Source organism: Sinohyriopsis cumingii, chromosome 1, assembly GCF_028554795.1.
Source record: "Sinohyriopsis cumingii isolate HCF-2022 chromosome 1, ASM2855479v2, whole genome shotgun sequence".
NCBI classification, from domain to species: domain Eukaryota; kingdom Metazoa; phylum Mollusca; class Bivalvia; order Unionida; family Unionidae; genus Sinohyriopsis; species Sinohyriopsis cumingii.
The window spans coordinates 52,102,713-52,130,471 of NC_142961.1; the positions used below are offsets into that span (position 1 = coordinate 52,102,713).

Consider the following 27,759-nt stretch of genomic DNA (forward strand, 5'->3'; position numbering starts at 1 on the left):
AACAAAAGCTGCTTTAATTACTGATAGATTTTACAATTTCGAAATGTTTATGAATAAAATCAAAGTGGGAATGACTGCAAATGGTGGCAACGATAAAGTATACATGTCAAATGTTTCAAACACAACTAAAAATCACTCTGAGATATAATTGTACAGAGAATATCACCAAATATAATGCCCACGATTTCCGATTTAATTGCCAGAGATTTAAGCGGCACAAACTGAATCTGTACCAAATTACAGGGCTTTGAAACCAGAAATCCATGTATTTATCTTCACAAAGGCATTAACATGGATTAGTCTTTGCCTATTATAAATGTTTTTCATTGTGATTGTGTTTCATATTGTGTTAATGGTCATTACAGACAACTACAAAGAGTAAGTATTAACAGACAACTACAAAGAGTTAGTATTAACAGGTTTCATGGCTTCATAAAAGATGAAGATATAAATGTATTAGACTTTTACAGTATAGTGTAACATATTTTTGTCAAGTTATGGAAATACTGTAATTCTGATGGGAGAATATCATTTAGATATCATTCATTGCAACATGCAGACTTAGCAAGAGGATAAAGATCTCATACTCAGACAAACAATGAACAGTGTCTTAAGCCTAAATAACCATATCACAAAGTTATTTTGTGACCCTGTGAAAATAGCTGAAACAGCTACTAGACATTTTGTATAGAGATATGGTGATACTTGCAGATGCGACACTTTTGATGATAAAATTTGGAAGCCATTAAGTTCTTAAAAGAACAAGTTGACAATAAATGAAGAGCTTTTTAATAGGTTGGTACTGAAAGAGGTAACACAATCTCAGAAATGTAGAAAGATAGATAATAACAAACAAACGATTTTAGATACTCAAAATTTGCACGCATATAGACACACTACCGTATATGCTGTTGTAAGTAAGTGACATTCAACCAGCAAGGAACAAGCAGGCGAGATAGTTAGCGTTCAACATTATTTACAACTGAGCAAATAACAAACGGTCAAAGAGATGCTTTGGAGACTGACATGGAGAAACAAAGATTCCATGATTGTAACACGTTGAAATCACAAATGAAACAATAAAATGGCTAGACATTAAAAGATAATGTCTGATCTTACGCATAATGACAAACTTATACAACAAGAAAAATCAAATATTTGTGCCATTTCAGCACAGCTATGAGTATATGTTTCAGATCTAAACCCAAGCGTGTGTATGGTTTTAAGTCTCTTTAGTGAATTACGTATTTCTTTGTTTTTTAATCTCCATAATCATTTTGGTTGATATCGTACCTTTGTAATTTATTAACATCGTTTATAATGGATATAAATATTTTTTTCTCCATCTGGTGATTTATTTTTGGACCTAACGGATAGTAGTTGAATAGTGATGCAAGTATAACTTAATGATATGCCGAATTTCACATCTGATATGTCACCAGTATCAGTCATTTCAAATATGGTTTCTTCTATCCATCTAATTTGTTCCTTTGCCTTCATCACCCATCTCGTAACGATTTGGGACACCTTGAGACATAAATTACCTTAATCTTTTTGTTTCCTATCTCACAATCTTTTACTAGGTACTATTCCTGAGTTGCTGCTTCGGCGTTGCTTATGTGACATCAAACAAATTCGCCTCTTATTCCACAGTCATTCCTCAGGAACCTGTCGTAGTCTGTCAACAGTTCTAATTTAAGATCTTTAATCTTGCACTACATGAGACTCCTTGAGCACATTAAGCAGTAGGCAGTGAATAGTTGGAACACATTCCTACACTCCTCAAAATTGCCACATAGCTTCAATATATATTTCTCTAGGTAGTAGTTATGTCTATCCTCGAGTGTTTTCGGGTTAAAATATTCTATGACATTTTAGTGTAATCATCAATGGATATGGCTGAATTGTTTAGGTGATGAATAAAAAAATTACGTTGGCTTTATAGATGTTTCATTAAACCTTTCAGATGTATCCAAGATTTGCTAATGTCTTTTATCATATAATTAGACTGCATATTTGTAAACGTTTTCAGCGTCTTCTCACTTCTTTATTGTTCTTGTTCCTCTTTTCTTTTCTTCTTACATGAAGCTATAACTACGATATCCTTGCTGAATGACACGTTTCCAGTTTTTGTTCATTTATCTCTTCTTTCGATAATATTTGTATCAGTATCTTCATCAGGCCTGGCCCTAAGGCAAGGCGAACAAGGCAACCGCCTTGGGCCCCGCACTTTGCGGATCTCAACTCTGCAATGCAATTTTTGGCTTGGAGCCTCGCGCTCATCGCTTGCTGCCTTGGGCCCCGCACATCCTAGGGCCGGCCTGGTCTTCACGAATAAGTGAATGTCATAACCGAATGAATAGAATGAACAATGGTATTTATAATTTAGATTGCATTCCTTATGCGCATGGCAACAGTGCTTGTATGCTAGATGGTCATCATTTTTTAATTTGTATTCAGCTATTTTATTTTTCCCAGATGTAATATATATTTATTCAAATAACATGTTTCTCATCTTCCTCCGTAAGCACCATATGTTTCACATCTGTTAGTCTAATTCCTCATGCACTGCATTTGAGATCTTACTCAATGCATAGTAAAATACTTCTGCAAAGTCTTTCTCTGCAGAATTGGGTTATATCACTAATATATTCATTATGTGTCAGTGCTTTTTTACCTCTTTTATATTGTAGTGTGTGTGTGTGTGAACATATATCTATGTACACATGTATAAATATATGTATATGTATAATTTTTCGCCTTCACCGGCGAGGTATGCCGTAGGCATTACAACAGAGGTTCAGGTTACTTCTTACACGATGTCACGTGCGACTTTGGTACAGTTCTGGCATTGTGTCAGTTTCACTTTCGCATATTCGAGGCCTTTGTTTTCGCCTGTGGGAAGGTGGTCACCAGAAAAGAGATTGACACGCATGCTTCAGCTCACCTCAAAATCACAATTTGAGACAATAAAACACAGGGAATCTTTAATTGGTGTTGATGGGTTTTGACATTTAAATAAATTAACCCACTTTCTGTAATTATTTTATATCTATCAAATTATTTACAGTGCTAGTTTGTCTTTATGTTACGTTAATTTTTCTGATGTCTAAAAAAATTCAAGCAATTTTTAACAATTATATTTCTACCCGACATGTTTGTTTTGGAGGGTTCGTTTTGATGATACTAATCTGTAAAACCTGTGTTTCAGTCATACCCTCCTAATCTGTAGTTATCCAGATCGTCATACTGAATATAGTTATTAAGATCACAGTAATGAATATAGTAATTATTATCACCATGATGAATATAGTAATTACGATCACCATAATGAATACAGCTATTATGATCACCATAATGAATATAGTTATTATGATCACCATGATGAATATAGCTATTATGATCACCATGATGAATATAGCTATTATGATCGCCATGATAAATATAATTATCATGATCGCCATGATGAATATAGTTATTATGATCACCATGATGAATATAGTTATTATGATCACCATAATGAATATAGCTATTATGATCACCATGATGAATATAGTTATTATGATCGCCACCATGAATATAGTTATTATGATCGCCATGATGAATATAGTTATTATGATCACCATAATGAATATAGTTATTTTGATCACCATAATAAATATAGTTCTTAAGATCACCATAATAAATATAGCTATTATGACAACCATACTGATTATAGTTAAGATATCGAAGTGTTATTGTCGTAGTTTTATTTCAGTATATCTATCCGATTTGGTGTCGTTTCTCTCCATTTCACCTCTGCTGTCTCCTGTTAACAATATTTCATACATACTCAGGGATACGTGAAATTCATTTTTAGCTCGCCTAATATCACGTAAATTTGCTGGAGATCGTTTCAACCAAATAATATATTTAAACTGTATTTTGATGGTCTATCTCTGTGGTCACTTGGTGGATTTAATACAAATTTGATAGCAGGAAAGAAACACCTTTATATTTCACCTTTATAACAAGCATATTTATTTTTAAACCACGCAATTAATATAGATGTGCTGACTCTAAAGTTTAAGCTGTTATTATCTATATATGTGCAATGCCCAATGTTCAGTTGTGACAAAAACAGCCATCTTAAACTTAGCTTATTTCCGGCTTTGGTATATAATATGTCAAAACAGTGTTCATTTGCAGTATCTATTCACTTCTGTACTAAATATTTATAAGCATTGTGCTGTGATCGAAGTGTATATACCCATCATGTTCATCTTCTTGAATGGATCGTTTTCCTAGGCGTGATTTTCAAGCCAAATTTTGTTTTGATGCAGAAAACCCGTCTAATTTCCTAATGATAATCTTCGATTAATTTCATTGGAAAATTCTTTCAAATCTTGGTTTGTGCATCTATAAAATCGATATTAGTTCACATTTTTAGGGAATGTATCACAGCTATCGACAGAGTCTTTAATTGCGAATTATGTTTAAATGCCCACTACACTGTCTGCATTGCCGGATTTAGGACAAATGAGACCCTGTGCTAGTTAAGTTATGAGGCCCCTTACTTGGGCCCTGAAAGAGGTAGGCCTGGTAGGCCTACACAGGTAGTCAGGCATACATACTCTGGGCCCTGAAAGAGGTAGGCCCGGTAGGCCTACACAATTAGTCAGGCATACATACTCAGGAAGTTTAGGACGTTTTGACTTTTGAAAAACATTTGAAAAATTCATCGTAAAATGTTTTTTTTGCCAGGAAGATGGGGTCCCTGGCCAACGGGGCCCTGTACTTAAGCACACCTAAGCACAACGGTAAATCCGGTACTGACTGTCTGTAGCTTCTTCCCCTGCTAGTAGTAATTGTACCACTTACCATCTCGAATAGGAAGCCGACTTCTTCAGGCTGATCTTTATCTAAGCTCTATCGTCGGAGTTTGTGGTCAGCATATTTGTGTAAGCATGGTGATTGTTCAATATGGTTAGTGTGCTTTATGTGCATAATGAAAATGTGCCTTTTCTGTTTGTGTGCTTTTTTATTTTACACGTGACTTCCTGGTGAGCGTATTGTGAACATCTAGTGACTGTGTCACGAGACTCGTGTCAGCTGCTAATGCTAATTTGTCACTTTTTGGGCATGCCTCGTTGCAAACCGTTTCCTAATAGCACAGCTAATATTTATTTCGAGATCTATGTGTATTTGATCTACGTGCATTGTTGGATGCGAGGAGTGTTCTGTTATGCAGAGAAAAATCCTCCTCAGACAAGAACCTAACCATTTACTGTCTTTACACTTTCACCATAAATCCTGCTTATTAACGCTGTAAAATTATATATATATATATATATATATATATATATATATATATATATATATATATATATATATATATATATATATATATATATATATATATATATATATATATATAGATAGTAAGCATAATAAAATGGCAGTCCTGAACACATTCTCTTAAATCAAAATCACAATTTTAGTCAGATTTCGAATCAGCTGCCGCACTGAAACTGAACTGATTGTTGCCACTGAAATAATGGATAGCTCTGATATCGAACGATAATCGTCGCTAACTTAGAGTTGCAGCGGCTCACACGCTATCATGAAAATAGTAGTTATTTCAGTAGTGTCAGTAACAGATTCAATAGACAATATTCTCGTCAATATTTAGACACTTTCCAACCTGTTTGTAAAGTTCTTCAGATCGTGCGTTGAAACTAAGCTCTGAACAACCACACAAGGATATACTCATGAAATTAGAAAATTAGAACAAAATAACAAAGTCAGTTGTATTTTTTTCATGCAAAGTTAGGCATGCCTATTAACTATATCAATTTCTAGCACGGCTTCGTTTTTTAAACATTTATAATAAAGCTTTCGTTATGTTTTTACACCCGTTTAATTTATATCGTACATGTATAATTATCATATAGGAATAAAACAAGTTCTTTTTTTAAATTTATAATTAATAATTAATTATGTTTAGGAAAACAAATATTAAAACTGCAATATATAAATAAGCAGTTTAGACAAAGTTGCCTTTATGATTGAAGGGAATATTTTACGTTCTTTACGCCGAATTAACGTATATCCTCAGTTGGACGGAGCAAACATTTGCAAGCATATCACTGAGAAACTAATAAATTTAAATTTGATCGGATCCATGTAAAACGATCATTGATAATAATCTCTTAAAAAGAAGGAAATAATAATGTCACAGTGAAATAAGCCACTACAGGCATGTTGACGGGGGATAAATTTGCATCCACTTTTCCTTGTGCTCACTAATTAGTGCGGCTCGTTTCATCTGACTTCTTTGATTTCATAACATTTTGAAGGTGTTTTCAATAATTTTCAATAGATCAGTTTTATTCGATTCAGCATGACAGAAGTTTAATTAAATGTCAGGACATAGATTGCTGTTATTTAAAGTCTTAATCCAGATAAAGACAAAAAGAAATATTTTATTACAGTTTCACCTCTTCATAAAGTTAAAATATTTTTAGAAACCTTCCATATTAAAAATAGAATTCAAAATAATTAAATTTAACATTTTGAACTAATTGATATCAAAATCCAATGTTGCAATTATAGATAAGAACAGGATTGGGGACTATCCAGAATTTTTTAAATATAGGGTGGTGCTTCGTCAAGTTGACACCAGTTAAAAGTAAATGCTCCTTTTTACAATTTTGATAAAAGCAATACTGTTGAAGCATGATGCATTATTCCAATGTTCTAATTTAATTTTTTTAGACCATGGTAACTAAAAGACAAAAATTATCAACACATATTACACAATTTCTTTACTTCATGTAAAATTATGACTCAGATATGATATACAGTTCGAACATAAGCATACAATTAGCATAAAATTGTATTCAACGTTTTCACAAGCACAACAAATAATATTATTATTTAAAAACAGTTTTGTGTATTTATATATGAAATATGATGATAAATACTGCATCACTTCTAACGCAGATATTTTGCAATCCCGGTGTTTGGTTTGGGAATTTAAAAAAAAAGATGCCCTCTTGAATTGTTCATAATAACGATAATCTGCATCGCAAATGACCGAAGCACAACAGCGAATCATTTTTCTGATAGAGAGAAAGATTAACGCGGAATTAAAAATATACTTTGTGTTTACAAATTTAAAAAACCTTCACGGTCTTACTAACTAATGTCTGTAGTAAAATATTCCCCCGAAACAATCAATCTTTCACTCGTAACGTGATATGAATGAAATTAACTCGCCAGGCTAACGACAGTCTAGCAAGGGTCCAAAGTCTGAACAGCTTACACAGGCAGTAAGAGTTCGTATGCTTTCAAATATAAATAGATGGTATAGAGATTCGATTTATTTGTTTTTATTTCTGATCGACTATTTTAATTTTCGCTATGCTTCAGTACTTTTTTAAATTTTTAATTTTAATTGTGATGGACAAAAATATTAGTGGATGAGTACTCTGTTTGATTTTCAAAATAATGTAAGTCCACCTTTAGAGAAGGTCTCTGCTGGTATGGTATTTTTAAACTTTCATTTGTAATGTTCTCTTTTATCTATTCGTGATTTAAAAATAAAAATATGAACGGCTCAGCACTGTTAGTTTCTCGACCACTTCAGTGAGAGACTGAGACATATGACGAGAGAGAGAGAGAGAGAGAGAGAGAGAGAGAGGGTTGTTGTTGTTGTTGTAGGGTTTAACGCCATTTTTCAGCACACGATAGGCTATACATGGCGGCCAGTATTAATGGTGGAGGAAGAACCCGGGAAAACCCCGGAAAGAACCACCGACCCACGGGAAGCTACTGGCAAGCTTTCTCACATACCCACATTAGCCGAATCTGAGACTCGAACCCACGCAGAGGTGAGATGGCAGTGATCCATAACGGAGAGCGCTTTAGACCACTCGGCCACTCGGGGCGCCTGAGAGAGAGAGAGAGAGAGAGAGAGAGAGAGAGAGAGACGTCTAAGCTTATCAAAGTTAAAAGTTCATATGTGTTATTTTAAATGTGCAATTTAGTTTTTATATCAACACAGCGACATTATGTTTTTAATTTGGCTAACCAGCGCAAAACTATCATATTTTTTAATTATTCGGATTGAAACATTGGTATTCGTGTTTTTCGATCCAAACAAAAACTATGGATAGTTGAACTAACCATATGATAACCATATGACATTATTATGTTTTTGAGTGTGTGCGTGTTTGTATGTATGAGAGAGAGAGAGAGAGAGAGAGAGGTGTTACTAATGTAGAAAGAAGTAACCAATACAGCAATTTAAGTGATACTATAATGTGCGTTGGAATCCAGTCACCTTGTTTACTAAACGTAGTCGATCTTCCCTTGTTTAACTTGTTTACTTACTAACTGCCTCATACAATTTCTCTGGCACATTTTGTTCAAACCTCTGTTAAACTACCTTGTCTTTTGTCATATATTTATCTTGCGCAATCTGCTACTTTTAGATAAAGCGAAAAGTTGTCTCTTCATTTCACATAGCTGCCCTACTTATTCCATTTCGTTTACATTTATAGTATTACTATACTGAAACACTTTTCCATCATTCACATACTAACATTTTCAGTTGTAAATTGGTACATATCATTCAGTTCATTTTGTTGAGCGAGTGGCTCCTTTGGCGCAGACCTGACTCTGTTAATATATAAAATAATTATGATAATTGCTGACCGGTGTAATTATAAAAGGACATTCACCTTTAGAATAAGTATATGTAGCCTGGGATGTAGCATTTATCTTTCTCCACATGAGTAGTGAAAGTAACAATTTTTTCTAATGCTATACGTCAGTCCCTTGTGCTAAGGTTATACTGTTTACTTAAAAGGGTTCGTTGTTGGTTCACGTTTGGTATATTTGCTGTTTATACACTTCAAAGTGCATTTTAGAACTTACCTATTCTGGTTTTTCGTCCATCTGTCTTACTTATTAGTATCTTAAAACTTGTATAATGTTACTAGTGGTGGAGGTAAAAACTATAAACCAAAAGAGAAGTATGGGAAAGGATGAAGCTCTACAGATAAAAACATCGGTGTTAGAATTTTCAGTTCATCCAACATTCAGTCAATGTGTGTAAAACATAAGCATTGGATATTATGTTTTGTCTCAGATTTTGAGACAAATGATGGACATTATTATTTCATAAATATGTTTGCAGAAATGAAAATAAAGAAATATTTGTTTTCATTATTTTCTAAATGCTCGATGTTTTGAGTGTGTGCTTCTTGTGACCCATGTAATTTGTTTGCCCTTTGTTACGCCACTAAATGTAACAAAACTCAAACTGTAATAAGTACACTAAATGTAATAGAACTTAATGCGAAATGTAATAAATGGCAAAACTCTCAAAGCAATAAGCCTGAATTTAAGTCTAATAAAGTTTAAATTGAAAAAGGGAATATCAAAACGATAAATGTAATAAAGGTTAACAGAGGAAAATCGTATTACATTTTTCTTTGATTATACAACTTGAGTGAAAAGTAGAGATATCCTTTTGAATTAGACGACTCAGTCTTTTTAGTCTGCATTTGTGCTCACTATTCTGCATAACCTGAAAGTCTCTCTCGAAGTTTTAATTGCATATTTACATGTTAGAGAGTGTTTGCTGTGAAAATACTTACACAAGCACATTTTGAGTTTCCATTTGAAAGGACATGAAAATGTAGCAAGAGTATATTAAAATTCTTCACATGTTTATGGAAAATTTAGCACAGTATAATAAGATGGAGTTCTATTTTCCAGCGTAGAATTAAAGCGTATCCGTATGCCTTGATACCCGATAACTCGACGTCAGTTCTTTAATACGTATAATAAACGTATAATAAAGGTAAAATAGCAGTTCAGAAAGAAGCCAGAGTGACCTTTGACAACATGATGTGTTTTCGTTAAGAGTCAAGATTTACACTTTTAGATCAAACATTTCAATTTAGCAAATTAAAAATGTGTTCACAATGTTGTATTACATTTAGCATCACAACTTATTATATTTGACATTGATTAAATTTTGCGCTAATAGGGAAAGATTTATGTAGCGTCAGGCTTTCTTGCATTCAGTATGTTTATTAGAAACCCGATTTGAAATAACATATGATGATCATTGTTGTCACAAATTAAAGTAGTTGAATGTAGATGACATTTTTTCTTCCATCATAGTTGTCGTAACATCATCATCGTCGTCGCCATTTTAACTTCATTTATCTAGTGCACAAGAACGATAAGAAAACAAGGTCGATTTACTAGTACTCTTTTCAGATTCTACAAAATAAACATCTGTGTATTTGTGTACATTCTGTCTTTCTCTCATTTTCTTTCATCACTGCGATCCTAAATTTCTTAGTTTTCATTCTATTTCCTCAAATATCACTTTCTAGCCTGAGTTCTGTTAAATAAATAGATTTATTTATGAATTAATTATAATTAACCCAACTAAAAACCTATCCATATACCTTCATATATATCTACTTATATATGAGGGGCAATTGAAAAATAAAATAACGTTAAATAAATTGATCTACAGTTGTATGTCCTTCGGATATATGACATAAAATAAGTAAATTACAGTGACCTCGAAAATAGTCATCAAAGTAGAACAGTCCTGCTACTGGGAAACGACCATACAAGGGAATCCGGACTTAATTAGATTACTCTGCTGCTAATTATCAATGGATACATTTTACGGATGTAATTCTCGGTCATATCCTAAGGCTTGGATACATTTTACGAATGTAATTCTCAGTCATATCCTAAGGCTTGGATACATTTTACGGATGTAATTCTCGGTCATATCCTAAGGCTTGGATACATTTTACGGATGTAATTCTCAGTCATATCCTAAGGCTTGGATACATTTTACGGATGTAATTCTCGGTCATATCCTAAGGCTTGGATACATTTTACGGATGTAATTCTCAGTCATATCCTAAGGCTTGGATACATTTTACGGATGTAATTCTCAGTCATATCCTAAGGCTTGGATACATTTTACGGATGTAATTCTCGGTCATATCCTAAGGCTTGGATACATTTTACGAATGTAATTCTCGGTCATATCCTACAAGATGAATACAATTTACGGAAGTAATTATCAGTCATATTCTACAATTTGGGAGTGATCGTTTTAAAGGTAGTCGGAATCCATCGAAGATGACTCAGGTTCTGGAAGACTTTTGTCTGCGATTGGCAAAAAGGAAGTGGCTATTATGATGAAGTTCGAAACACGGTGGATGTATTCCTGCTATCACAGCCATTAATTCGTCAGCTGTACGTAATACATAGAGTAATCATTTGATGTTCAAAACCTTTTATGCAAGATGGGCCCCGCATTTGTTGACAGCTGATAAAAAACAGACTCAGACAGAAATTGCCAAAGAGATACTCACCAAATATAAAAATAGTGACGTCGTTTGAATGAGATTGTGACGACTCGCAAGCGAAGGACATGGATTGACTTTTTCAAACCCAACTGTGGAGAAAGTACTCAATTTATGATGACAGAAAACAGCAGATCACAAACGTACGTAGTCGGATCATCAATTGATTTAATACGTATTATTTTCGATACAAACGACTTGGTTGTCCATGTACCCGTGCCTGACTCCGCTAGTGTTAACTATCACAGATATATTTATAATTTATGCATCCAAAGCGTTGCCAAAAGTTCTGGAGAGCAGAAAAATCAATTAGATACCACGTGCTTGTAAAAATAATGACTGTTAAGTCAATAAAGTTAATAAAAACAAACAAAAACAATTACAATGATTTTTATTTCCTAAAGCACAGCCTGTGAGCCATAGTACCATATGTATGTATGTATGTATGTATGTATGTATGTATGTATGTACGTATTTCAACGACATAATCAATACATAAAAAAACGTATGGCGCATTTCTTCATTTGCGCATTGTGTTAGGGAAGTTTTTTTTTTGTTTTTCCTGGGTTTGTTTTTTTCATTTTGAAATACTTCGGAATTCAATGTACTCTCTCTCTATCTTTTGAACACGTTGATTTACACGCCATTAATCAAGCTGACCACTGATGTGGATTTTTCTGGCGACGGTGGAAAAGAATAAATGACCCGTCGTATTCTCTGCAGATTTTTGTTATAAACAAAATTGAGGGGGGAAAGGGGAATGGGGACGTCATTTACAAAAATCTATAGTTTGCTGCTTTCTCTGCAGATCATACTATGATATCACAATCCGTTGTCATTGATGTTTTAATGTATATTGTTATGTATATCTATATTTTTTGTAAGACCTGGTACATGATTTTATCTATTTTAATTTTTTAAAAAGTTTTATTCATGGCTGTAATTGTATAGATCATCTTTATTTAGATTTTGCCTACGTGCCAGGATTTGTTAAGAGCGTAAAATTACACAGGATCTATAAATAGATACTTACGTATGTACTGACAATTATTAATAATAATCTTAATAATAAGACATATTGACAACTTTGGGTTAATTTTTCATTCGCTGATAGATTTGGGAGGTTCTAGAATTCAGTAACTTCCCATTGGTTGGTCTGGGTCACATGAATAGGTAGATAAAATCAAAAGATCCATCTCGTGGGGAATATTGTGAACTATAGTTGTAAGAAAAGGTGTATAAAAGGATATAACAGAGTAATGAGATTATCTCCTATTTTGGTTTCATCCTCATTTCATGTATTCCTGTTTTATGTCTGTAGACGTGTTTTTATGTTGTACTTAGATATTATTCGAGAGAAAACACATTTGTTTGAACTGTTCAGTGGAAATAATAGGTGCTCATTATTTTAACTATAATATTATTCTTGAACTATTGTGAATTATTCAAAGGAGTTCTAGGACGATTTCATTTTGACAACGTCACCATTTTTGGCGGACCAATACATTTCTGGCTTGAAATTTATAGGGAACTTAAAATTTATTTTGACTTGAATAGAACTTTATCAGGACTTCTTTTTTATTCCCTTCATAATAATTTAAGTTCCTCTGACATTTTCATTTATAACTTTGATAGTTAAATTGTTTGTTAAATTTTACAAAACTTACTGGTCTTGCATCTTTCTATTGCTTAGTTTGCGATCGTATAGTCTTAACAATATACTTAAAATAAGCAAATAATATTTCATACTGAATAGACGTTTTAAACTTATTCAGGATTCAATAGAAGGCTGTCGGAATGAAACTGTATAAAGAATTTCGCTCATACTCCGAGTACGATCAATTCTCTCTCTCTCTCTCTCTCTCTCTCTCTCTCTCTCTCTCTCTCTCTAAGAGGAAGAGGATAGAGAGAAGAAACTAGTATTGATACGTTACTCAGTCAACTCAGTGATGTAAATCTGATTCCCAGTTAAAAGTCACGAAACATCTCCATGATCTCATTCAATACAACGTTGAACAAGTTACCAAACATTAATATTACAATGTAGAGAAACTCCATATTTCAAGTGATTGACTGGCTTTGGATAAACTGCAGTTTACACAGCCATCCCCAAAACTCTCATAAATATATTCCATCTCACCTCTCTGGCAGAGGCATTGTTGTGGAAAAAAGCTTTATTTCTGAATGTTACCGCGAACGCAGGCTTATTTTAAATCATAAAATATCTACATTTTGTGCAACAGTCATGTCTTAGGAAGAAAACCTTGTAATTTTCGTTGCTGCATTTAATTTACTGAGAAAGGTATGTGATTTACCAAAGGATAAACTCAGATCCATCATCATCATCATCATCATCACAGAATTTTGAGTAAATAATCGCCATGTCATCAATCCGAACGATTTGAGTTTTGCGTTGACCGTCATAACTAGAACTAAATAATTTCATAAATATATTAGCAAATATAATTTAAGCCTTTATAATATGATATAAATATGCACAACGTTGAGAGGCGTCTGATTGAATGACCCATATTATGACCGGATCCAAGTTTATGAGATAATCCTGTTTGGATAGTAGATGTAGAAAGATATAAAACTAACAAAATTCTGAATACCAATATACAAATGCAAATATGATAGTCTACACTTTCAGCATATATATATATATATATATATATATATATATATATATATATATATATATATATATATATATATATATATATATATATATATATATATATATATATATATATATATATATATATATATATATATATATATATATATATATATATATTACACCTTTACGAACAGGAGAGACTATTGACCATACAAATATTATACGTCGTATTAACTCGTACAAAATGTTTGTTGAAATTTAAAATTTAAAAACAGATTTTTGCACCATCATTAATACAATAATATCCGGTTCGATTAAATAAATTGTATTTAGGAATACAAATAAAATACACCATGCTATCTATATTTAAAATTTATGTGTCGATATAAAATGAAGTTTTGGGACTAGCTTTCGTGACTGTCTAGTTTGATAGAATTACACACATTTTCTCTACGTTATTCGTCATATGAAAATAGGCACGGTACTGTCCTGCAATATTTAAAAATTTGTTTTTATATCATTATGGCGCTAACATTCTTTGATAACATGCAGCTAGGTCTCAGTAGAAGTTTTATAATTACAACAAAGTATATTTCATTAATACAATTAAAGCAAAGGTTTTCATTTATGGATAGATGTTTAAATACAATTAAAACAAAAAACTTTCATTTATATGTAGGTGTTTAAATACAATAACAAAGATTATTAAGTGCAATTTAAAAAAAAAAAACGATTTTCATTAATGTGCCGTCGCTTGAAACGACATGTTTCAATTTCAATGGGTCAAGCCTCACTCATTTGTGCTCTCTCCTCTTAGAAGTCTTAATTTATCCTTCTGTTACAAAGTTACGATTAAAAAGTTGATATGATCTGAGTATATTAACTCTGCTATCTAAGGATCCACGTTTTACTACATTTTTTAAAGTTCCGTTTCCCATTAAAGTCTAAAGTTGGTTCAACATCATCGTCTTATTTAAGAAACAGCTCAGTTGACCTATGTCAGTAATTTAATTTAATGTTTAATTTAAAAGCCTTTGTTCGGATAACTACACATGGAGAAGGTGAAATTCTCAAAAGCCAACACCGTTTTCATCACTGGATACCCAGGGGAGATAACTCCGCCTCTTCACATTCACCACTCCTGGGTATACTTAAAGGTCAACTATAGGGCTTATGAATAACGCTTTAATTGATTCTGATGCATTCTGCTCAGAAAGTTTAATTCCCCTAGTAACCGCATGATGGCGCTATAATCAGATCAGGGAATAAGATTCAACACTTAATATTTCTCTCCCAATTATACTTTGGTCAGTAACGCTGCTAACTTTGTTTGAAACTTTGAAAATGGCAATACTCCTAACCGGGCAGTTAGGGTTGAGGCAAAAAATGCGTGACTAGCTAGAGGCAACCATAGGCTGATAACAAAATCTTGAAATAAATTCACAAAGTAAAAGTCTTAAACTCTAGAGCTAATTATAGTATTTGAAATCCATATTCGAAGTTTAAGTTTTTATCTTCTCCTATTGTAACTTAAAAATTGTTAGCCTTTTTTCAACAGAGAACATATGGAAAATTTGTAAAATAGATTACATAATTACAAAAAGTCACAAAATGCATATTCTGCTGCAATGTCGTAAGCTCTGCAAACATCCCTATCTTCGCGAGAAAGTGAGCAAGTGTTATTACCCTGCATCCATCTTTTCTTATAGTGAAAAAACAAAATACAAAGCATCACATTTGCCACTAGAGATCACGAACATTTATGTGACCATAGACTTTGCTGACCAATGTACCTGGGTTGGCGGTGGGGTGGTACTGAATATATAGAAACATAATTGGTCACTTCTTGGTATCAGAGGGACGCCGTCTCAATTCATATCAAATACAAATAATCCTCATGTTGATTTAAACGATGGCATTCGATGGCCTTACATATTTCTTTTCCCGAAAAAAATTACAAAATATTTGAACGTAAAAGTCCAAAAATGCACGTGTATATGTAGATATTTTCTCAGATAATTTAGTCAATGTAGCGAGTGTACTGAAAATCTTACCTTGAAAAACGTCGCAATTTCCTTTTAGGCTTACAAGAGTTGCCGTAAAGTGACATGAAAGACGAGCCAAAGGAACTAATGAATGGCAATTAATGGGAATACTAAGGCACAATCTTCAGACATCATCCCATGCAGATACCACAATTTTGGTATTTTACTGTCTTTACAAATGTTCAGCCATGATTCTCGTGGCCCTAAACATACATACATACATACATACATACATACATACATACATACATACATACATACATACATACATGTTCATTGTCCCCAAAATTGTACATTATGCACTGACATAATTTGATTTTTAAGGCAAGCCTAACTCAACCATCCGTTTGAAGGACTTGTGTCAGTTTCAGTTATATATGAACAGAACGGGAAGATTGTTTCGTTTAAAGGAAAAACATATCATAGGAAATAGAGAAAGGGTGAACAGTTGTCACATTTCACCACTAGGCAAATTCAGTTATTTCAAAATTCAGCTATCGATCTCAGGTTGTTTTGGAGTAATTTCGGTATTTAATCACATTATTGCAGCTTGTACTTGGTGACGATCTACAGTTTCGTATTTGCATAGGGGTTAGAATTTTAAAGAAAAAGAATTTCCCAGGGTGTCCTCACTGGTTATACTGGCTATTTAACAACGACCTTGTATATTTTATGTATTGTTCAAAGAACCTTTGATTCCCTTTATTTTGGTGTATGATTGATGAGTGTACATATGGGTTATAGAGTAAACAGCTTGGCCTTACTCCAGATGTGTACCTTTATATAAAAAAAAAAACTGCTTGCTCCACGTGGCCATTTTCACTTCCTGGACGTCAGAGGTAAATTTATTAAAAGAGGAGATGACATTTTTTTACATTTTATATATTTGGTAATTGATCCATTGCACTTTCAGAAGCTGGTATTGTCTAGTTGGGCAAAATTTAATTTTCGGTATTTTAATTGATGCTAACGATAGTGTCCTTTAGACTACTTCAGGCTGATTTTTAAGCACAAGGGAGCAGTCATTTTAGTATGCAGTGTGCTTAGATCATGTACAATTTCCACCAGTACAATATCCAAAGAAATGTCAGCCACATTACATCAAAGTAGCATAGAGGTATGCCAACATTCTCTCCACTGTGCATGTTTTAAATGCAAACAACTTTACCTTACATACGTCACTCTCACAAAAGTACATAACAACCGTCCACAAAAGAGAAAGATGTTTTGTTCTTCTTATTACTTGAGAGGAATGCGTCTATCAAGGACTAAATGGGACTGCGGATGAGATATTAATTTCTAAAACAGAAGTGACAAATTGAAGAAAAAAATGCTAAAAATGAAGTATTAAAGTGATAGTTAAGTTCAAACATCCACTAGTAAAGTCATTCTGAACACCTCAGGTTCTTTTCGCAATGTTTGCAGAAAAATTTGAGGTGTTCTGAATGTCGTAAATAAAATGTCGTAAAAAAAAGTTAAAACTTTAACCTAGTCTCTCTTTGGACCCATGAATTTATAGCGCTTGTACCTGTTCATCGTCTACCCACTCACTTACCCCTTTGTAGCCGTCACCATTAGGTTAACAGTATGTGTATATTAAGCATTTTTATAATGGAAGTGAAACGTGTATATCTTGCACTCTTAGACCATTGTATTCTTAAATAAAATGGACCCCAATACAAATTTTAAACTTTCTTGCACTTCAGCTTTCTTTCTTGTGGCGGCGGATTTTATTCGATTTCCATTCCGTAACTGATCTGAATTAGTATTTGTATTTTCCCGCTATCTTCCAGCAGTTCTCTTTTCAAGTAGAGCTAAGAAGTGGAAAAGTGATTTGCTAGTAATATCATAATCCAAAGACCTGAGTTCGTTTCTTTTTAAGGTTCATAAGTGATAAGTTCCTGTTGGTCAGTACGGAAGAATGAAAAAATAAAAAATAAAAAAATAAACGTGGATGTGGGCGGCATCACGCGAGTTCTATGTTCACTATATACTGTATAGACTGGTAGACATGGTGTTACAACTTCGTTTGTTTAATTTTGTTATGACTAACTTGGCGTTCGTAGAAGCTGAATATCAGGTATGTCTCAAATGTAAACATGATCAAGATCGAAGAGAAAAGCATTTAGACAAACCTTGATATAATAATCCCTCTCTAGAAACATTGAATGGCTTCATGTCATCACAAAATCCTTTTGTTATCAAGAGTTGCATTATTTATACACTATTTATTTCGACAAGAAAATAATACAATATTTAATATAACACATGTAAAAGTGCGCTTGTGATGAATTTTGTCTTTGTATATATTATTGTATTTTGGGCCGTTGGCCTAGATTACCAATTAAAAATCTTGAATATTGAACCTTGAATATACAGTAAAACCTGTTTTTAACATTTGCCCAAGGTACTACATCATCTAGTCCGTACGTAAAGATGTCCGCTTTAAAAAGATAGTTTACCATTTTCCATACTTAAAAAGGTGTTATAATTGTCCTCGGAAGAATTGTGTTGATTGCCAATAATCCTTTAAGGATCCTTCGTTGTGGAAATCACGTGAGATATTTCTTGACAATATGTATGATGATCATAAAAAAACACAAAAAACATAGAATAACATGGGTCATATCTACAACATAAGAATACAGGTAAAGACTAAAATACTCTCATGAAATGTCCTTAAACCTAGACAGGTGTTTTTCTGTGACCTTTACGTATTCTGGTTTAGTTTTAATACGTTTTGATGAAAAAATATCCTGATGAATGCTATGATACAAAATGAAAGACATGAAGGATTCATTGTAAATGCGCCCACTTATATCTACAGCTATGTCTTTGACGTCATTTCTTTCATGTGCAAATTGGAAAGTAGTTACACATGCTTTTATCGAATGGTGACAGCTGTATGATATTTTAAACATCTGTAGTTTTGACGCCTGATCGACAAACCCAAAAGTCTCAATTTTTTTTTACTTGAAAAGAAGTCTGATTTATCTTGACCTCACAATATACAACATAGATTCATGTATTCTACTTGGTTTACAATGTCAAAATATAATGGTCGAACAAGAAATTAGGGTCTAACGCTTTAGCGGCATTTCTTTTGAAATTGTAAGTGTTTTGTAACTACTTTTGGAAAACCTGGAGGAGCTGTTATAATCAAAGGAATGCAAAATAGATCATAATTACGTAATCAATTATCTTTTCTGTGATAATTCATACGATCTCTGTGACTTTCAGTTGATGCGACACGCTGATAGATTTTAGCCCATCTGCTTGAGGATTTGTGGAATTCTACTGTAGCCGACACAAAGATGGCGGACATCATACACAAGATTTTCGGTCAGAAACACGGTCACCATAGCAGTAAACATAGCGACTCTAGCAAAACTTCTGAGAGTGAGGGATTTACAAAACAGCAGGCAGAATTTTGTGAGTACTTTTAAAATAGTTTACTTATAGGAATAAATCTGTTTTGTATCATTGGTCATGGTATTAATATTTATGCCAGTGCTGATACAAGTTCGTGCCAGTCGTGTTCGAGATTAAGTGTTGGCAAAAAGATTTCGTGAGCATCTGCCAGCCTCTTCCCAACGTTGTTTTTATACGGTCAGAGGACAATTTCAGATTGAGTGAATTAGTGGATAATGGACCGTTGATGATTCTATTTTATTTCTTCTCTCTTCGTGAAAGGATTAAATCAAAAGCATTTGTCTTGAATGAAATATCTCCTATTTTATTCAGCAGAGGTTCTTTGCGGAGTCAAAATATTTAGTTTTAGGGATTTTTGTATGTTGCGTAGATAAAAGTTGGTGGCTCTCTAAAGCTGCTAATGATACTAGCAATAGTTTGCCGTGCCAATCATTTTATTGATATTTTGCTGAGAGAGAGGGAGAGCATACAGACAGAGCGAGAGATTCAAAGAAAGAGAGAGAGATGAATTGAAGCATGGCATACATACTTATCGAGGAGAATACTTAGCTTCATTCAAGACAATAATGAAATTCATAATGCACTCAATTTTGCTGGCAAAGTTTCCACAATCTTTCTTGTAATAATTTGTTATAGAAATACTGGTGAAACATTCGTCTGCAAGCGAGAAAGGGCGTCAGCAAGAACATTTTCATTTCCTGGGATGTGACATACTTGAAATATTATGTAGTATTTGGGGCAGGGCTTACATCAGTCATTATGTAACAAATTATTACAGGTTCTAAATTTTATGATATTTGCCCTTATCTTTTTAATATCTCTGTAAAAAGAATGTAAAAGAATATTTGTTTTCTAATTTTAATTCAGAATTGTATGTCTGAAACGTTCCAGCAAGTCACGCATGAATTAGCCATCCGCCAGCTTAAATCATCTGCCAATCACCCTGGAAGTCAATGGACTTTGGAAAAATTACATTGAACTTTGAAGAATATGATACGATCATATTGCTTTGATATAGAAAGAGATTGGGTTGAGGATGCTTATTTACTGTTTCCTGTTAGGGATTCAGTTCAAGAGTCATTGAGTTAGGTCCTTTTTAACTAGGTTTTGGACATACTGTCCGTGGAGCGTTGAAGCTATTAAAAATGAAACTACTTTGAAATGAAAATTCAAGATTAATCTTCTTGACTATTATGTTTAATTTTAAATGTAAGCTGTCAAAGGCTCGAGAATCAGCAAGAACTAATCTTCACTCTTCTCAGTCAAAAATGAAAATAATTTACGGCAAAACAACAAAGGAAAGAAGTTTTAAGCCTGGTGATATTGGCTCTGTTGCCCTTACCACAAAACGATCTTTTGGTTAAATAGTATGTCCTTTCTTTAATTGAACGGAAAGCAAATGATTTAAATTGTATTATTAACACTCCAAGTATGCGGAAACAAACACCTTTGTCATATAAATATGTTAAAGGAATATTTTGGCAGGAATGTCCCAGTTAATCATACAGTTAATTTAGTTGTACCCGTCTCACAGTGAGGATGTAAGCGATGGAATATGATCTGACTTTAGTGACTTTGATTTGACTAATCTTCGGAATTCGGTAATCTTAAACGATCTGCAACAGAAACTTTCACATCTACAACTGCAGAAAAAGGATGAATATGAGCACAAATAAAATATATCATGACTCTGAAATTGTAGATTCTACATCTGCAACACGGAATCCTTACATGATGTATCATCTCAAGCAGAAATGTTTGAAAAAGAAATTTAATATTTACTGGAGAATGATTTTATAGAACCAAGTAAAAGAAACTGGATTTCACCATGTACTCTAACTTCCAAACCATATAATAAATTCCGCATGTGTACTAACTATACTAAAATCAATAGTGTCACCAAAAGAGATTCACTTACAGTGCCAAGAATCGATGCCTGAATTTACAACACTGGAAATGAATAATGTCACAAATTTGAAATTTTAAAATGATTCTGGCAAATTCCACTGACGGAAAGAGCAAAAGAAATTTTCGGCACTCGCAACTCCAGATGGACTTTACCAATATAAACATTGATGAAGTTTGGTATGAAAAATTCTCCATCAACATTCCAGTGTTTAATGAACATGATAACGTCTGGTCTAGATAATTGTGACGTGTACATCGATGACGTCATAATCTACAATGAAACCTGGAAAGATACGTTAGAAACCATTTGGATATTGTTTGATTGATGCACATTTGACAATTGATTTATGTAACCAATTAGTTTTCCCGTGCTTGTGTTACATTTTTAGGACAAATTGTGGGATGAGGTCACGTTAAACCTGAAGAAGTTAATGTTAAAGCCATCTCTGAATCCCCAGTGGCTGTTACTAAAAACCAACTAATGCGATTTAGGAGTATGGCTGGACATTATCGGAAATTTTGCTCATATTCTTGATAATTCATGAAACCCTGACTAATATGTTGAGTCAAAAAAAAACAAATTTCATTGGTCTGACAAATGTCAGGAGGTTTTTTATAAATTAAAGACCATACTTATGAGTGCACCAGTTCTTTCAGTTCCAAATTTCAGTCAATTATTTAATATGTCCGTTGATGCAAATGATGTAGGGGATGGTGGAGTATTGATTCAAGAAGGTAAAAATGGCGTTGATCATCCGGTGTGTTATTTTCTATAACAAAAAAACAAGCACCAAAGAAATTATTCCACGATCGAGAAAAAAGTGTTGTCTTTGATATTGGCTTTGCAACATTTTGAAGTTTAAGTTAAGTTCCGATTCCGAATGAGATATTAAGTTTCGAAAGATTACATGGTGCAAATAACTCATTTAGACCTTTTAGATATATTTTTAAAATATTCTAGAAAATCTACTCCCAAATTCATCCCTATATAGTGTGACCAATAATTCTAAATATCTGACTATATTTACAACCATTGTATGAAAAGCGATGCCTTTTATAATTCGAACTCACTAAGTAATTCTCAATATCATTAAAATAAAGAACAAATGATACATGGGAAAGACTTTTAGCAGAACTCCTTGAATGAACCTGAATAAACCTGAATTCTCTCCATTGAGAATGATACACAGCTTTCATATCCATTCTTATCATTAGTACTTTGCCACTTAAGCTATTCTCAATAAATCAACTCTTAATACCGTATCGATGTTTAATTTAAAATTTAATCATTTGTGTCGTATTGTTCACGAAAACATGCCTGTACCTCGTTTAGTAAATTATTTTCTTCTAGAAATAGAGAAATTCTGTTGTTGAGGAGAGTAGTCAAGGCCTTACTCTCCATTTGAATATATAGATGCTTAAAAATCCATTCCTAAATGGGATCTTCATTCGGTTAAAATAAGGAAAAGTTTATCATGCTAAACAGAGTTTATTATCAATATTTGTTGTCTTTTTTGTTTGCTTTGTTTTATTTTGTTTCTTCTTTATTGATATAAGACGGCTTGCTCCAAAATGTATTAACATGCAATTAGTGCTATTCTTCTGACATCAACGCAAAAGTCCAGTTTGATTATTAAGGGTTTGTCTATTATTTTTTTCTCATTGCACGGGTCATACTATCTGGAAATTATTTTCCAAAAATGAAGGTTATATGTCTGTAAACAGTGTAATAATATCAAGAAAATCTTCCCTGTTCAGTGCCAAAGATGTAAAGACTTTCTTTACATTTCTAGTTAAATATCAATAATTATATTCTGTTCCTGTAAACAGCAGCCATCAATGTATTCTCCAGTAAACTACGATGTATTTACATTGGCATTGAAAAGCTCACCTCACACAGTTTTAGTGAGATTTCAAAGTAAAAGAAAGCTCCTGAAAGACCTAAAACACCAGATATTTTTTACCGTCTAAACAAATTAATCACGTTGAAATCAGTAATAAAAGCATTGTCAACACTGTCTGTGTCGTTCATATATGTCAGCTATTCTTTTCGCACCTACGGTCCGGAGCGAATGATATGAGAAAAACATTATGATGAACGCCATACTCATACTTTTCATTGTTCATTTTACGTTTATAAGCAGTTCATTTTTAACAATAAAGGAAATTTTGAAAGGTTTTGTGTCTCATTTTGCCTCTATAGTCAACAATATATATATATATATATATATATATATATATATATATATATATATATATATATATATATATACAAGTGTTTTAGTTAAATTTTGCCTTAAAGTATTGTTTTTGTATTAACTTTTTTTTAATCAGTACTGTTGTGCCATCGTTCTATTGATTTTTGTGAATCTTATCCAGCGCCAGCGTTAATGCAATTGTAAATAAGTTGACAGTTTTCTATGATATTTTGCTACAATAAATGTATACAAGCTACGCTCGGACTGATAAGCATTCAGAATACAAAAGACAAATATTTGTTGTGTTCTAACACTTTGTACTTGTCCGTGATTAATAGCTATTTATGTCAATAATTAACCTTTTTATGCGACAAGGCGCAGCTTTCTGAACTTTAAGGTACCGGTATATAACATGTTGGTTGGTAACACAATTTCACGTACACACCCTTGTTTGTTTGCAGTAGTTCATATATCCCAATATAGCACAAGACTTAGAATGAATGCACACAAATATGTGTAGTAATTCCATCATCATATTTTATAATTTTCGTTTCAAAAGTTCATGACCATTGAATATGTAACACTTAATGTCATCCGCTCCACGAGTCGATCTAAGTAAATTTCCAGGGGTAACAATTACACGAGTTCGCTCTAATTAACTTTCAATACTGCGTGGTATAAAAGAATTTAAATAGAATTTCTAGCTGTCATATAAAAAATATGGTGATCGTAACTAGTATAAACATTTGTGATTGTAGACATCCATTAACACTATTTGGGATGCAGCAAGAACTCAAATTATTGGTCGTAATTATTGGGTAACCAGCTACTTCAGTCCTCTTCATACGTTAAAGGGAAAAACAGGACTAAGATACAATATGTGCCGAATCGATATAGTTCACTTTATTTATAACATCTATCAAATTTAAGCTCGTTTGACTCACATTTTAGGGGAAATCAGCCAACAGCTTCTAATTTTTTAGACACTGGAGGTTAATTATTTTCTCGTAGATGGCGCTGCATGTGACGTTAAGCTGCAGCTTTGGTTACTTCCGTGTTAATACTTTCAGCATGTGCGTATACTATAATATTGCAAGAGCGAGTAAGTGAGCTAACTGCATTTTCAATCTCAAATTAATTGATACATTGTTTTGTAAAACAACATAATTTAATGAATAAGCAACTGTTATTCACAGATTTACATAATTTATTTTACCTATAATCCTTTAAAAAGTGAAGAGTGTCTTGTGGTATGAGTGACGGATGAGCAGACAACATGACCATGTCAAACGACATGTTCTGTCTTTGATCAGTCTGTTGTTGTTGTTGTTGTTGTGGGGTTTAACGCCATTTTTCAGCACGATAGGCTATACATGGCGGCCAGTATTTAATGGTGGAGGAAGAACCCGGAAAACCCCGGAAAGAACCACCGACCCACGAGAAGCTACTGGCAAGCTTTCTCACATGCCCACATTGGCTGAATCTTAGACTCGAACCGCCTTGATCAGTCTGTTGACAGGATTTATGAAATGAGATTCAATAGTTAAGATGGCATGTGCCAACTCACAGCATATTCGCAGTAAGCAATAGTTGCAATCTCAGGCATGCTCACAGTAATCAATAGCTAAGATCTCAGGCATACTCACAGTATTCAACAGGCATACTCACAGTAATCAATAGCTAACATTTCAGGCATACTCACAGTAATCAATAGCTAAGACCTCAGGCATATTCACAGTAACCTATAGCTACAATCTCAGGCATGCTCACAGAAATCAATAGCTACGATCTCATGCATACTCGCAGTAATCAGTAGCTACGATCTCAGGCATCTTCACAGTAATCAAAAGCTACGATCTCAGGCATAATCACTGTATTCAATAGGCATGCTCACAGTAATCAATAGTAAGATCTCAGGCATACTCACAGTAATTAAAATTAAAAAAGAAGCATAGAATTAACAGTGTTTGTAAAACAATTCATATACAAATGGCCATGAATAGTTCCAACATTTTTACCAGTACCGACATTCACAGGATTTTGACTGAGAAAAGTGGAGCTTGTATAATTTTGTATAAATTATGTGCGAAGAAAAATTTATTTGTCTTTTGAGAAGTGTGGAATTAGCATGCTTACATGTTTGCTTAAAACCCATCTTAATCAATAAAGTGTGGAAAAGTGTCTAAATAGGATAATGTACAGCAATTTAAGGAATGTGGACTGGAATTAAAATGCACATGTGTTCCCACTATTATAACCAACAAGATATGCCGCTTCATCATCTCTGGTAGAAAATATCTTTTTTATCAGTTCGTCCCGGAGTACCCGGATATAGTCAACATCACGGCCCTGTGATAATTAAATTTCGGCACGAATCATGGTCATTCCTGCAAAGAAAGGTATGAAATGTCTTTAAAAATATTCTTTTAGACAACGCATTCTCAGGCATATCACATAATTTGAATCGGAAATGCAGTTTTCTTAATCAATTTCAGGGACCTGGTCTTTCGAGAAAATTCTTGAATGTGCTTATCACATTGATGCTGAAATACATCTAATCTTTTAAAGGCTTTCGATCCAATCTTTGACCAAAGATCCCAAATAATAAGGGGTTTTGGAATAACAATTTCCTTTTGTAGACTTGCAATGGTTATGGGGTTTACTTTACATTCCGTTTTCCCAATCCAGATAAGAACATATAGTGATTATCTTCTTTTGTACATGCCTTTCCCACTTTTGCTACGCAGCTCATGTCAGCGCTCATAGGGAGACCTATGTGTTATGTAGTTTGGGAAATCGAAATAAAGTTTGGGCCAATTTTCAACTTAAAAATGCAGTCTCTGTCCTGTCTGTTTCGCTCGAAGATGATAATGCAACTCTTGTTTTCACTTTTTTTAATTTCCAGTTTACCGAATTCAAGTGAGCGATATCAATCATTGCTTGTAGATGAGCAGGCGTTGTCGTTATGAAGGTGATACAAAGATGAAACGCAGGGTTTCCAGAAGAAATTGATCCTACGGTTCTTCCTAATTTGGAATCTTCTAATATCTTGAAAAAGTCATTGATATATACCAAATATAGATGCGTGGAAAGCACTCCGCCTTGTCGGACACTTTGTCTGATTAGGTATAGGTTCAGATTTAGTGCCGTTTTATATTTACAGTGCTATAGATATTAGACTGTGATTACTAATCAGAGTGAGGAATTTGTCGGAAATTCCCAACAGAGAAAGCTTTATGAAAAGGCCCTCGTGCCATATAGTGTCAAACATCATCCTTATGACCAAAAATGCGGCATAGACGTTTGATTCTAATTCCATGTTAGCTAGGATAAATTCATGCAAGTTATGAGTTTAAATCCTTCTGGAAGCCCTGATGTTGAGTATTGAGAAAATTTAGCATTTTTGGCTGTTAAAGTGCTGGTGGGTGGTTTTGATTGGCGGATTGTACATTCTTACAAGGTGTCCGCTTTATTCGGTTCTCGTTATCTAAGAGATGATCGCCCTTGGTGTTATTGCCCGGATCGAGTAAATATTAATATAAAGTGTGAAACTTATAGGTGGAATAAATAGAGATCTGAACAGACGTATAGAACAGAATAACACGCCCCACCCACCCCCATACATGAAAAAAACCACAATTTAATTAATTAAATAAACAACTGTGATAATACATTACATTAGGAAGATAACGCTTCTTTTGAAATAAATTTTTCACCGAATTTCAAACACAAATATATTTATATAAATATCCGATCTGTTTTAAATGATAGAATTGGTTCATCATATAATCGAGTGAACAATCGAAGTCATTGCTTTGTACAACTTCATAACCTGCTTATTCCAATCCACTCGGCCCTCATATTTTGTGTGGGTAGGTGGATACGTAAGTGCGTAAATACATAGATAATTGGATCAGCATGTACGTGGATACGTCAGTGGATACCTCAGTGGATACTTCAGTGCATCTATTTCCCCTTGTGCTTTTAAGCTTTGTTCACTTCTACCGCCGAATTGTGTCCGTCGACTTTCTCGACATCCGGTCCCTTTGACAAATGTTTTACGAGAGAATTTCTTCTAAATTCAATCTCGGATTCCCTTATATTTTCACTCTTGCAGGAAAAATGAAGACTGATTAGATTTTTCGATGGGGGCAATA

At 33.6% G+C, this 27,759-nt stretch overlaps 1 protein-coding gene across 2 annotated transcripts in view; it reads left to right on the plus strand.

Annotated features, from left to right (window-relative positions):
- Positions 1-27,759, plus strand: part of LOC149806869 (cAMP-dependent protein kinase catalytic subunit beta) — a 489,283-nt gene that overhangs the window by 203,805 nt on the left and 257,719 nt on the right. For both annotated transcript variants that reach the window (XM_089958918.1, XM_089958928.1), the window contains exon 2: positions 19,305-19,496. In XM_089958918.1, coding sequence (XP_089815044.1) covers positions 19,379-19,496 — 118 coding nt within the window. In that variant the 5' untranslated portion in view covers positions 19,305-19,378. The remainder of the gene's footprint in view (positions 1-19,304; positions 19,497-27,759) is intronic.